Source organism: Babylonia areolata, chromosome 20, assembly GCF_041734735.1.
Source record: "Babylonia areolata isolate BAREFJ2019XMU chromosome 20, ASM4173473v1, whole genome shotgun sequence".
Taxonomy (NCBI): domain Eukaryota; kingdom Metazoa; phylum Mollusca; class Gastropoda; order Neogastropoda; family Buccinidae; genus Babylonia; species Babylonia areolata.
In genome coordinates this window covers 13,654,340-13,667,786 of record NC_134895.1, presented here as the reverse complement: position 1 = coordinate 13,667,786, position 13,447 = coordinate 13,654,340, and the positions used below count along the sequence as shown (strand labels likewise).

The 13,447-nt window shown below is 39.7% G+C and overlaps 1 protein-coding gene across 1 annotated transcript; it reads right to left on the bottom strand.

The window, feature by feature from the left end:
* Positions 1-573: 573 nt before the first annotated feature.
* LOC143295228 (uncharacterized) lies at positions 574-13,177 on the bottom strand. The gene is made up of 4 exons (XM_076606805.1): positions 12,467-13,177; positions 10,701-11,189; positions 8,231-8,305; positions 574-6,302 (listed from the first exon to the last, which is right to left on the bottom strand). Exons 1-4 carry the CDS (start codon positions 13,013-13,015, stop codon positions 6,192-6,194), a joined length of 1,224 nt encoding a protein of 407 aa, XP_076462920.1. The 5' UTR covers positions 13,016-13,177; the 3' UTR covers positions 574-6,191.
* Between the last annotated feature and the right edge of the window lie 270 nt (positions 13,178-13,447).

Genomic DNA, 13,447 nt, shown 5'->3' with positions numbered 1-13,447 from the left:
CCCCCCACCCCACCCCCCCACCCACACCCCCCCTTTCTAATTTCCTTTAATTCAGTTTTGTTTTTTTTTCTTCTTTTTTTTTTCTCTTTTTTTTTTGTAAACAGATGTGCTACAGCATATGTGGATCAGCTCCCGTGCTCTGATGCTTGTGCGCTTCGCACTGAAACTCCACTGGTAGTCAAAAGAAATTTCTGTACATCGAGATAGCTCATCTGGATGAGACAATCTGTTATCAGTTTGTCAAGTTGCACACCTCTTTGAACTTTTGCGTTTGAGGTCTTGCATGAGGAAACTGAAGACGTGACAGGTTTTGATTTATTTATAGTGGCATTCATGATAAGCTAATCCACATGTCCTTGTTCCTTGATCCTTGATTTGGGCTTGGCACAGTTCAGCACAATAAGCTTTGTAACCTGAATTATACACTGTCTTCTCTCTCACTCTCACACACACACATATGCACACACACACACACACACACACACACACAGTGACACAAACACTGCCACACATACATATACATGTTTACACAAAGAGTGACATGCAGAGTGAAGCATGAGGTAACCTGGATCCCCAATGTAAAATTGGTATATTTGAGTACCAATAATTCTTCAGAATTTGTGACTGTTATGCTACGTTTATGTGAAAAAGAAAACCTATCGCTTTATTTCACAGTTGCAAAATTTCTGTGAAAAGGAAAACACACAGTTTCTGACTTAAATTTAAGCACCAAATAACAAACAACACACTATTTGAGTTCTGCAGAAATTCAAGTGAAACGAAAACCCAACATAATAGTCGTGATTTAAATCTAAGCATAAAAAAACAAATAAAATCAAACAAAATGCACAACAACACAAACACAACAATAAAAAACAAAAGCTAACAACAAAGTATTTGTAACCATTCAGCCAGACTACAGATTTTGAAATGGGAACTGGAAAATTAGTGAATCAATCCAGTTTTCAATATATATTAGATATAATATTAGAGGTGCATCAATCCACTATAGAATAATATAAGAGATGCGTCATTCCAATCATAATTTTATATATATATACATATGTGTGTGTGTGTGTGTGTGTAGATATACATGTATATATATATATATATCTATATATCTATATATATATATATATATATATATATATATATATATATATATATATATATGACATCAAAGATGTACTTGTTTGTTCATATAAATTCTACACTTTCTGCCAGACTTTCAACCAAAGTTTAGTGTTACCAGCAAGAATGTGAGGCTAACATTTAGTGACAAAGCTGGTAGCTTAAAACATATTTTAAATGTTTATAGCAGTTTACTGTTGGAATACAAAGGCCATGGGAATTTTTATCTTTGCAGTTTCATTTCAGTCAGCATCGCAGACAACACTGGCTCAATTACCACAGAAGGTGGGTTTTTTTCCAGCCCATTTCGGGCTCCTACTCTTGAGTTGAAAGTGCTATGGGCTTAAATGGGAAGACTGGGACCACAAAGTCAAGTATCATACATTCCACTGTTACATCTTCAGATGTGCTGCTCAAATTTCCTGATCAACACTGCAAGCGTCTGTGTGTCTCAGGCCTGGTTAACACCAGGATATCATTATGGAAGGAAGTGACCTTGTCATGTAACCTAAAATGGACCTCCATAGCAACATTGTCCTCCTCCTCCTTCATCATCAATAAAAACAAAAATTGTCCCAAACTGCTGTGACCTGTCATGCCCTGCTCTCAGGGTGACCTCAGTTTCAATCCCCCACCTCTTCAGTGCTTGGGGGTGAGTCCTATCAAGGTCTTCGGTGTTGACAGATTCATGGGGGACTGTAGTTGGAGGGATATGGTGGCGGTCTCCACTCTGGGGTGGATGTTCGTTCAGCCTGGCCCTGCGACTAAGAGATTACTGTCCGTCAGTAAGGGGCTCGGTAAGTGGTGTCCTGACAATGTTAAATCAGAGCTATTTGATACTGAGCACCACCGAAGTGACTCGGCTCCAGTGCTGGATTTCCTCAAGTGTGTGGCCTCCTGACGACCCACCATCAATAGCCTCCTATGGTCTGCTGATGCTGGGACTGTGACAGACGAACCCAGGTGTTGCTGTGCAGGGAGGACTTGGAATGAGCAGTGTGTGAGTAATGCCACTGTAATGGTGCTGATTATGAATCAGGAAGCAAAAACAACAAAAATCATTCATTTCAGTCGAAAGTCAGTTGTTGTTTTTTCTCTTTTCCTATGCTGATGTGGTGTATCATACATGTATACATATCAACCAGTAATGATTTGATGCCTCCTTGAAAATGAAAAATACAAGAGAATGACTTGATAAAAAGAAAGAAAAAAAATCGTACATATAAATAATCATCATCATATCTGTGAGGGCAAACATGAGAGAGAGAGAGAGAGAGAGAGAGAGAGAGAGAGAGTGTGCGCGCACGCAAGCGCGTGCGTGTCAAATGGCAATCCTTTTTAAAAAAAACTTGTGTATTTAAATAAATTTAGAACAAAGAGAGAATATCTATAATTTAAAAAAAAAAAGTTTTTAAACAAAACAAAGATGCTTAAACACACTTAATACGTATCATGGAGTGAGAGGTGAAAGAAAAATGAATAAAATAAAAAATGAATAAAAAACAAAATAAAAATGTATTGGGCAGGATAAATAGGATGGTGGGTGGTGGAAGGGGGAGCGGGGTTTACAAACACTGGGTGTGGGAAGGGGAAGAAAAGGAAACTATTTCATAATGTTGAATTTTCATTTGCTTATTTGAGGGATAGAGGGAAAAAATAGAAGAAAAAAAGGTGGCGAAGTATAAAACTGTCACTACTTCATAACGTCCATAAAATCTCACTCCTACGCATGAATTCTTGATAAGTCAACCATTTTGCTAATCTGGCAGCTAGTCTTTATGAATCATCGAAACAGATACAGATATAATTATGTCCACCCTGATAGACTATGAAGTGGGCCCTTGTCAACTTAAAGGTGTAACTAATGATACGATGACACAGGCCTCTTCTCTGTCCAATCAACCAGATACCTGAACATATATATTCATGTGTGCATGTATGTATATGTGTGTGTGTGTGTGTGTGAGAGAGAGAGAGAGAGAGAGAGAGAGAGAGAGAGAGAGAGAGAGAGAGAGAGAGAGAGTGTTGTTTTAAATGAAACTGATCCTTAAGAACTAAAGGAATAATTGTTTCTTTTCTACGTCCATGTCATCATCTAAATTGGCAATAAATTATTTAAGAGTTGAGACATTGCCCTGTATGAATGTTTATGTACGAGTGAGAGGGGAGAGAGCGAGAGCGAGTGAGAGAGAGATAAACATAAAGTGCATGTGTGTGTGTGTGTGTGTGTGTGTGTGTGTGTGTGTGTGTGTGTGCATATGTGTCCATTTTCTTGCACATATGTATGCTTTTGTCTGTGAACATACATTTTCTGGTTGGTCCAGATTAATTGGCATATAATGTCCACACTTATTCCCCCTTTTCTCTGTAATTGAATATTATGAATTTGGGCTTTAATGAATTTTAACACAAGAAATATACATGATGATAAAATCAACACCCAACCATTGCGAAGGAAATTGTAAGTTTCTGCAGTAAAAAGCTCAATCAGTGACCTCAGGATGGTTTAACTTACTGTCCATTTTGCCCATGGATACAATGGAAGCTCAATGACCTTTTTTCCTGTCCGTCATTCACACATATGTGCTGATCTCAACCCCTAGAGACAGCATAAGACTACCCTCAGAGATGCCGACCCTGAAATCCATTCATCAGTATTTCTGACAGCGTATCATTTGTCAACTCATCTGCTCCCCCCCCCCCACCCCCCCTTTCTAATCAGTACTTCTGACAATGTATGATTTGTCAACTCATCTTCTCCCCCTCCACCCCCCTTTTCTTTTTCTCTTTTTTTCACTGACCAGACTTCTGTGTCACTTCAGTGGCATTCCCCTAAGCTGTTCAACTCATTGTTTTGTTTTGTTTTGTTTTGTTTTGTTTTGACAAAGCACCACTTTTTGATGATGCACCATTTCTGTCAGTATAGTTGCATCATCAAGCAGCCAACTGCCAATACAGAATACGTATCAGTGAAGGATGTCATAGGACTATAAATAAAATAAACAGTACAATCTACTTAACTGCTGTATAATTTTACATCAACAGAGCGATGAATATGAAAACCAAACATACACAAAAACAAGAAAAGCAAAAAGCAAAAACCCTAAACTCCATGACCGACTGATCAAGATGTCTGAAAATGAAAGCTGAAATCAGAAATGCTAAACCATATACACTGCAGTTATATTTTTGTCGTTATGCAAAGATACTATTCAGAGTTTGAAGAAAGATACCAAACTTTAAACTTTTTGATTTGTTTGGGGTTTTTAATTTCCAGGTTGATCAAACTCCTGGGATATTGCTTTTCTTTTCACTCAGCAACACAACCAGACCCACTGTTTTTCTCAGACTGCGAACAACTGACCTTGCGTGTTTTGACTCACACCTGTCACATGCCCTTAAAATGTATCATTCCACCATGACAGGCAACTTAATTCAGAAATACTTACAGAAGCTTGCAAACATATTATATAATAGGTCAAAGGATGATTTCAGTGAAACAATATCAATAATAACATAAACGTTTACTATCAATGATGCATTTTCCCCAATCCGTTTGTGACAAAACATACATCAGGTCCAACTAGGCTGGCCCCTCTGTACAAAACTAAATAATTATATAGATTTAATCTGCAGAAAAGAAAAAAACAAAAAACAAAAAAAACAACCAGATCCAAGGATGCATTTCGAAATGATGGGACTTTTTAGAAACGGTCTCACGCTCAATTAAAATCACAGTTTGACATAAGCTCACAGTTGGGCCTAGAGCAAAGTGAGAGCTGTATGATCAATAGTTTATCCATTGCAGTTTCAGTTTCAGTTTCAGTAGCTCAAGGAGGCGTCACTGCATTTGGACAAATCCATATACACTACACCACATCTGCCAAGCAGATGCCTGACCAGCAGCGTAACCCAACACGCTTAGTCAGGCCTTGAGAAAAAAATTTTTTTTTTCCATTGCAATGGGAAGTCATTTACAGCTTAGTCTTTAGTGAAGGACTATGACTCTCAAACTAGAAGGCAAGATTGCACTGGCTCTTAGTGTTGCAGCCTTGGGGGCTTGTTGGCCTTAAGGAACCATCCCAACGCCGTCAGTCCTAAAACTCTCTTGGCCAAGAGAGTGGGGATGTAACTTAGGCAAGACTCCACTATAATCAAATTCTTGCCCGGTCAGGGTAGCAGTTGCCTCCTCTGCTGTTCTGCTGGTCATAGTCAGACACAACTATCAATAAGTATCAAACAACTTTCTCTGCTAAGCATTTCTTTTCTTTTCTTTTTTTTTTTTTCTTTTTTTTTGTTTCTCTGTGTCATTGTGGAAAGTTTATTTCCCCTTTCAGAGTTAAAATTTAAAAGTTCTTCATGTAGTCAAAATCCTTTTTTTTTCTTTAAATAATCGCAAAAATGGATTTCCTCTTTATTTTTCAATAATGGTATAATGACTATTTCTAAATAATGGTTAGCATTACCATTGCGTAAACAGAAAATACTTTTTTCCTTTTATTTTTCATCTGATGAAACCTTCCCATACTGTTCTAAAATTAATACATGTATTAAAATTGAAACTGAACATCCTATCCAAATCTTTTTCTTCTCCTTTTTAATGATAAAACTTCTAAATTTAACCAACATTTCACAATACTGGACACACATGACCCAACAGAAAAAGAGACGGCAGACAAGGTCTCTTATTCAAGTTACTGTGTTGGCATTAAACATGGCAGAGGAGGAGGAGGAGAAGAAAAGAAGATCGAGACCAAGAACAACACAACTTCGACGACGCAACTTGAAGTACTAGGTTAACTCACACACAGCCCAAAGCAACTGACCTGACCATTAAAACTTGGTGTTGTGTTGTTCAAGTCAAACTCAAAGTCACTTTTCGGGGGAGTTCTGACACAAAACAGTCCAACATCATCAATACTCCCCCCAGTTACTTCCGACGGGGAAGATGAACCCGACTTTTACGAAGAACTACACAAGAGAAGATTTTGAGGACTGGCAACAAAAAAAAGTTTTTCAGCTTCACCCGCTGGTACACATTATCGCTCCACACCACATGCTTACTTCACCAGTGGTGGTCGGCTGGCCTCGTTTTCAATGCACTTGTTTGCGCGATACCTCTGCACCTCCTTCATGTAGCTGGACCAGCCGTCAGCATCTTTGTCCTGCTCCTGCAAACAGTTCACTCAACAACTGAGAGTCACGCTCAGTCAATGGGCCTCATGTCACCAAGCAAGTCATGGCATAACACAGAGGTCTGTGGACGCTCGTCTTGTCTCCTTTTCTTGTCTTACCTTGTAAAAACCTTTGATGAGATTTACCTTTGGGCAGGTGTGATGGGAGGCGGTGGGGTGGGGGACTGGGGGGAGCGGGGGGGCTAGAGAGAGGATGTGGGAGGACACTGGCATCAACAGCAGTTTTGGTTGGGGTTTTTTTTTTGGGGGGGGGGGGGGGGGGGTGGGAGGGGGGGGGGGGGGGGGCGTCTTCTTTTCTCGCCTTATCTTTTAAAACCTTCAATGAAAGATTTACCTTTGGGTGGAGGAGGGGTGAGGGTGGGGCGAGTGGGTAGGGTTGGGGAGGGAGGTCATTGGTATCAATAGCAGGTCTTTTCTTTCTTTTCTTTCTTATTGTTTTTTTATTGCCCTATAATCAGCAGCACCATTTCTGTGGCATTATCCCTCTCCGATACCGATGGTGCACCATCATGCACATCACCACCCAAACCTGTCTGCCGAGAGTCCAAGTATCAGCAGTCAACAGGGGGCAATCAATGTTCGGATATCATAAGGTCACACATCAGAGGAGACTGCACTGTTGCTGAATCACTTTGGTGGTGTGCAGTAGTGCCTGTTCTGAATCAACATACTTTTTTTTTTTCCTCTTTCTTTTTTAAAGCACTAACCCCCTACTGATGACAATAATCGCTCTGTTGCACCACGCCCCTCAAATGACAGTCCCCATGAATCTGCCAATACCGAAGACCTTGAAATGAACTCACCACACGCACAGAAGTGGATGGGGGAATAAAAACAACCAAGTTCACCATGACAGCATGGCATGACATGCAACAGACTTTGGGACATTTCTTTTTTCCTTTCTACTTTCTTTGATGACAAATGATGACAAAAATGCTGCTGCAGCTGCTTTGGAGGTCCATTCAAGTTTGGGACTGTGTGCCCCAGCTGTATCCTATTCATCCTTTCATACAGTATCCCAGAGCCCACCATGCCGAAGGGATAATTTTGGACATCTGCTGGTTTACTATACTGCTTGACTAAGACAGGACCAGTCATATTCAAACAACAACTTTGTTCCAAAAACACATAAATGGTAGGTTGTTATAGCAGGTGTTATACCCATTATAACATACCATTTTCTTTACAAATCCATCTAAACCAGCTGGATTCAAACTGGAAAATGATTCATCTTTTTATCCTACAGCTTTGTTCAAATTATTCCATTTAAAGTGACTTTCCAACCTTTCTGAAGGATAATTTCACCTTTTATTTTAATGTCAATTATGTGGATCAACTACTGCAAACAATATATCCTGGAACAGAAATAATTCATGACATTTTATCGGACTAAAGTAATGGTGCAAGAGATTTCTGTGGACTGGTGATAGAACTGCCATCTGGTAAAACACTGATCAGAAACTGAGGAGAAGACAGACACAGATACATGTCAACAAATAATGACAAAACAGAGAGAAATAAGGGACAGGAAATAGAAAGGCAGAAACTGAGTGAATAGACGAGACTGAGATTAAGAGGGGAAGATTGCCTGAGGCTATATAGGACAAGAACTTTCACAAGAATGAATGAATGAATGTATCTTTATTTTTATATAGATCTATACATTGATCGTTAAACACAGGTGGGCAAAGCCCATGGCATATAGAACATTAAATAACTTTCACATGAGTATTGCAGCAAATGATTCAAGAGACAGAGAAGAGATCAGGTCTTCGATTCACTTAATCACAAGTTTATTCCAAATTACTGCTGCCTTGGATAAGGACAGAATACCTGCAGACATAATATCCATATATATATCAACAAACAACCCGCAGACATATCCATATCTGCAAACAACTCACCTCTTCCTCTTCCTTCTTCTTCTTCTTTTGAACTACGCCCGTCTTCAGAATTTTGGAAATCCGACGCCTGGCAATCTGAAGAAAGAAAACACTAGCACCATCAGTAAAAGCTGACCTGGCGTTTGGGTCAACCAACTGCTAGTAAATTTACATGAATATGTGAAGTCTCAGTCCTTTACAGCTCAAACGCAGAAACTGTAACAGCCATATTTCCCCTTCAGTCACTGACTGCATATGTCCACGCTGCTAAAAACAAAAGCAGAACAACATGAACACAGCATCTGGTGTTTGTTTCATGCTGATTGCTCTGTTCTGGCGGCTTCAGTTCCCAGTAACAGGTTGCATTCAGCCATGAGCAATAAACAAGTCTTTCATCTACAATAACACATTCCCAACATCCTTGCACAAACGATGACAGAACGTAAGTTCTACCACTGCCACATTATGAAATGTGGTTCAACCAACTTACCAAGGTTAATGGGATGTTTACAAATTATTAGAGGGATCACCAAAGATCAGCATATTCTTGTTGCCAGTACTACTGTGCTTTTACCTTGGTCTAATTACACTTTTACAGTATTAGGTCTGCTTAAAAAAATATCCATGAAAATGTTTATCTTTAATATATGACATAATCAAGTTCGGCACTATTTCTTATGAGAAGTGTAGTTATATTCACACTCCTGCTACAAACTAAATAAGAAACCAGATAGCATAGTAGAAGCAACACCATAGTGTTTTTCTCAAGAAAACAAGGGTAAGGAAGACAAAATGAAGGGGCTTGCAAATAATATTACCTGCTTTTCACCAACTTCTAATCAAACAAACTGAATGGATTCTTTATAACTCAATGATTTTTTTCTGTCAACAACAACAACAAAAACAAAGGTTCAAGATCTCATCCCTAACATTATTCACTGATGACAAAACAGGACAAATTTATTAATTCTGACCTTTTCAATTGAAGTTAATTTTTTTTATCATTATTAGTCTGTTATACAAGACAAACTTGAGACAAAAGTCTGTTATTCAAGATGACACCATCTCTGCCACCATCTCAAAGTTATCGCTTACAGGTAACCCATAAAATTTTTTTATTCAAAAATATATATTTTATACAAATTACATATATTATCCTATGGGCTCCAAATGACACACACACAAGTATGCATCATTTATGCAATAATTTAACCCTTTCACACCCAAAGACTTCACATAGTGTGGTTAATCAATTTTTAGTAATTCTACTCTCTATAATTGGGAGCACTGTTGATACAAAAAAATAAAAGGAGCACTGTTGATACAAAAAAATAACTCCAAAGCTGCCCATATAGTGATGTACTATGTATTTTAACCAATGTTAATCAAAAATAAAGTACAATTTTAAGACTAAATATCAAAACGCTGGTTTTCATAATCTGTTATGATGATCATAAATGCTTTCTCAGGTTTTTCTTCAGTCAACTGAATGGAAAGCATGCTATAACAACAATCTGTTAAACGTCATATAAAAATTTACATAACCAAGTGGACTTCTGTCATATGTGTCTGCAAGGTAGTGATTCATATTAAAGTGGGACTCGGTGGATAAAGGCTGGCCGTGTTTCCAGTTCCAGTCTGCTATTATCAGAAGATCATGGAGATATTATGCCTTTAGAAATGACTGCCCCTTCCTATGTTCACACATATAGGAATGGTATGCAAAAGATCAAACACCCACCAGTCTTCAGTCAAGATCCTGCTTGCTATATCTGCATTTCATGGGTCATGAAAACAGCAACCCTACACGCACCATGTCTCCCAAAATGGAGCATGCCTGCATGTGACATTGGGCTTAAACAAGTCGCACGCACACACACAAATGCTCCCTCAGTAAGTGAATGTGGGAACTGCAGCCCACAAAGACGAAGATGATGAAGGCAACTATTCACAATGGCATCCATACTGGCCAACCGAATGATGCATTAAACTTTAAAGAAATCATGTCTGTCAGCAGAGGCAATATAAGCTGACCATGGTCAGAAAAGATTTAGGAGAATTCATAAGAAAAAGTCTGACTATATCTTTCGCAATACTTCACGTCCAACCTGACAATTGACATGCATGAGTCAACTTCAAAAGTGATTATTTCTGACACTATTCCTCCATTAAAACAAATTAAAAGGAGGGTGTAAGTACCCTTTAGAAAATATAATATCAGAGCATGATGTCACCTTCTTGACCTCTGAGTAGGATCCCTGATAAAGCATAAAAGGAAGAAAGAAAGGATGAATAGAAAATGAAAAAAAAGACAACAAAAGAAATAACTAATAAGACAAACCATAGGAAAAAAAACTGGTATTAAAGAGACCTAAAAAGCAGAGAAAACATACTGTGGGCATGACAAGCGTGATAAGGCATCATTTCCTTATCACAAGAACAAAAAGGAAACAACAATAATCAGATGCAGAGCTGAACTAGGTTTCCTTACAACAGGCAGTCCGGAAGAGTTGGCTGGAAGAGAAGACACAGCACCAGTCGTGGAACTAGTGGGAGCAACTTCAGCAGCTGCACCAACGCTCGATGTTGCCGGTTCCTCTCTGGGTTTGGGCTGGGAACTGTCTGAGGTTTGCCCAGCACTCTGCTGCATCTTCTGACGGAACATCTCCATGAAGCTGCCATCATTCTGGAACTGGTTCTGAACAGGGGGTGGGGGAGGTCTCGGCGCCACCCAAGACTGTTGTTCGGCTGTGGCGACAGGGGTCAGCGCCCACTGCACCTGGAGATGCCGTAAATGCTCCGGAAGTGGGGGCGGAACCCAGGGTATATCCTTTGGACTGGACTCCCTGTCTCCTCTGTCTCTGCTTACGTGGTCTCGACGGGCCCTGTCTCGATCAGAATCGCGATGTCGCCGGTCCCGATCTGAGTCTCGGTGTCGCCTGTCTCGGTCTCGATCCCTGCTCCTGCTCCGTCTCCTTGACTAGACCATGTGTAGAGACACAGCAAAATAAATTAAGACAAAGTAAACAAAAGAAAGCACATTTAGCCCTTATGGAACCTCCTGGGAACAGCTGGTCTGTTTCATTACATTTTTATGTTGTAGAATTTTGCTTCAAATGATATTTTTAGTATACATGTATGGATTTGAAAACTGTCATGAACAGTTATTAATTTCATTCATTAAAAAGATAATAAATAATATTCAGATAATAAAATAAATAATAATCTGTTCTTTTTCTTTCCCTTAGTCTGAAGACCTTTGACAATATCCTAGGCCCTAATCACTTTCAAAGCATCCCTTTCAGCTTTCCACTCAATCAGTGAATCACGCCTCATGGAATCAGACTTAACAAAACATTATTATATGATTTGTAGTTTTGTATACCTTCTCAGTAACTGAGTGAGCCAAGTGATGTGTGTGTGTGTACTGTATGTGTGTAAGTGTATGTTTCGTGTGAGTGTGTGTGTGTGTGTGTGTATGTATGAATGTACAGTGACACACACTGAGTGTGTGCGCGTGCAAGAGAGAGAGGATGTGAGTGTGAGTCTGTGTGTGTGTGTGTGTGTGTGTGTGTGAAACTTTCTCATATGCCATGGATGAAAAACCACTGACACCCATGGTTTTTGCCCAGTAATTTATGTAAAAAATGTTTACTTCGTTGGCTGTACACCCTCAATGTACAGAGGGTTGTTCCTTCATACACCCACAACATACGGCTATGGATTGTTCTGTCATTAAAAAAAAACCATGGGTGACTGTACACCCACGACACAGAGCACACCATTTTTTAGATAAAATAAAGGAAAGATTAAGTGACCTGTTGTGGGTGTTCTGCAAGTAAAACATGAAAAATACAGCATACATGTTAAAAAAAAAACAAAGTAAAATGTTCAGGGGAAAAATGTGTGTGTGTGTGTGTGTGTGTGTGTGTGTGTGTGTGTGTGGTGTATATTGTATAGTGTGTGTGTGTGTGTGTGTGTGTGTGTGTACATTGTATATCATGTACATTGAAGATTGAAGGTTTCAATTTCTCAATTCTTCCTTCCAGGACTTTTAAAAGCAAGTTTCACTATGTGGATTTGCTCTGTCAACTCTTGGTGGGCAGACACTGCAAGTTGCTCTCTCATGAATGCTACAATCTGTGAACTCCAGTTGCACTTGGCTGGCTTTATAGTAACAAAGCTGGCGCCTGACAAAAAAAAAAGGGGGGGGGAAAAAAAGAAATAACAAAAAATCATTGTTTCAACTCAACTTACACGGTAGTCTGAGTCATCTCGTTCATTGCCATAGCTACTGTCATCTCGACGAGACCGACGCTCGCGATCTCTAGAACGTTCGCGATCCCTTGAACGTTCGCGATCTCTTGAACGTCTGTCGCCATCACGATCTCTGGATCTAGAACGCTGCGCTCTGCGCCCCGATGAATCTTCATGTCCGTAAGATTTTGTTCTTGATTTTCTGTCCAGATCATCACCATAATCTCTATATTTTGACGTATGCTTGTCATCGTAACGAGGAGACCTTGCACTCTGTCTATCTCTCGATCGTGCATAATCGTCTGCTTGATCATCATCTTTCCAACGTGCACCTCTGCGTTCACCAGTTCTGTCAACCATATTGTCATAATCGAATTGGTAAGCACCACGGGCTGTGTCATACGCGTGGACTGGGTCTAAGCGTCGTCCATCGTATCGATTCTCAATGTCAGGTCTTTGTTGTGCTGTACTTGTGGCCGGAGGGTGAGGATTTTCATTCCAACCTCCAGCATCAAAACTTCGTTGGCTGTAAAGTTCTTCGTTGTCCATCTTTGAAACGTCGAATCAGATATGCTCTATGCAAAATGGTTTGTAGATGATACCCTAACAAATCTCATATAAAACAAATCTAATTCGTACAATGCTTTGTGTATAAAAATTATGTCATCCGTTTCGAAGGTATTCAGTAGACTTCCCCAGACGCCATTTTATTTTTCTCTAACGTGCACTTCCGGCGGTGCTTCCAGCCCAAGTGGAAACAACCAATCCGTGTTAGATTATCGGTAAAGGGACAAGGCAGCGCGTCGTATTACCGGAAATGGGCAGAGAGTGGGTAATGTTCGTCACAAGCGCAGCTGTTTTTTTTTTTTTTGTGTGTGTGTTTTTTTGTTGTTGTTTTTTTTTTTGTGTGTGTGTGTGTGGGTCTCTCTCTCTCTCTGCCTGCTGATGTCTCTCACTATGTGTGTGTGTGTTGTGTGTGTG

Excerpts from the sequence above, each read along its gene's own strand:
- LOC143295228 (XM_076606805.1), bottom strand. The coding sequence starts at position 13,015 with ATGGACAACGAAGAACTTTACAGCCAACGAAGTTTTGATGCTGGAGGT. Across the intron at positions 11,190-12,466 it reads GAGATGACTCAGACTACCGT|TCAAGGAGACGGAGCAGGAG; the intron begins GTAAGTTGAGTT and ends CACATGGTCTAG. Across the intron at positions 6,303-8,230 it reads AGAAGAAGGAAGAGGAAGAG|GAGCAGGACAAAGATGCTGA; the intron begins GTGAGTTGTTTG and ends AACTGTTTGCAG.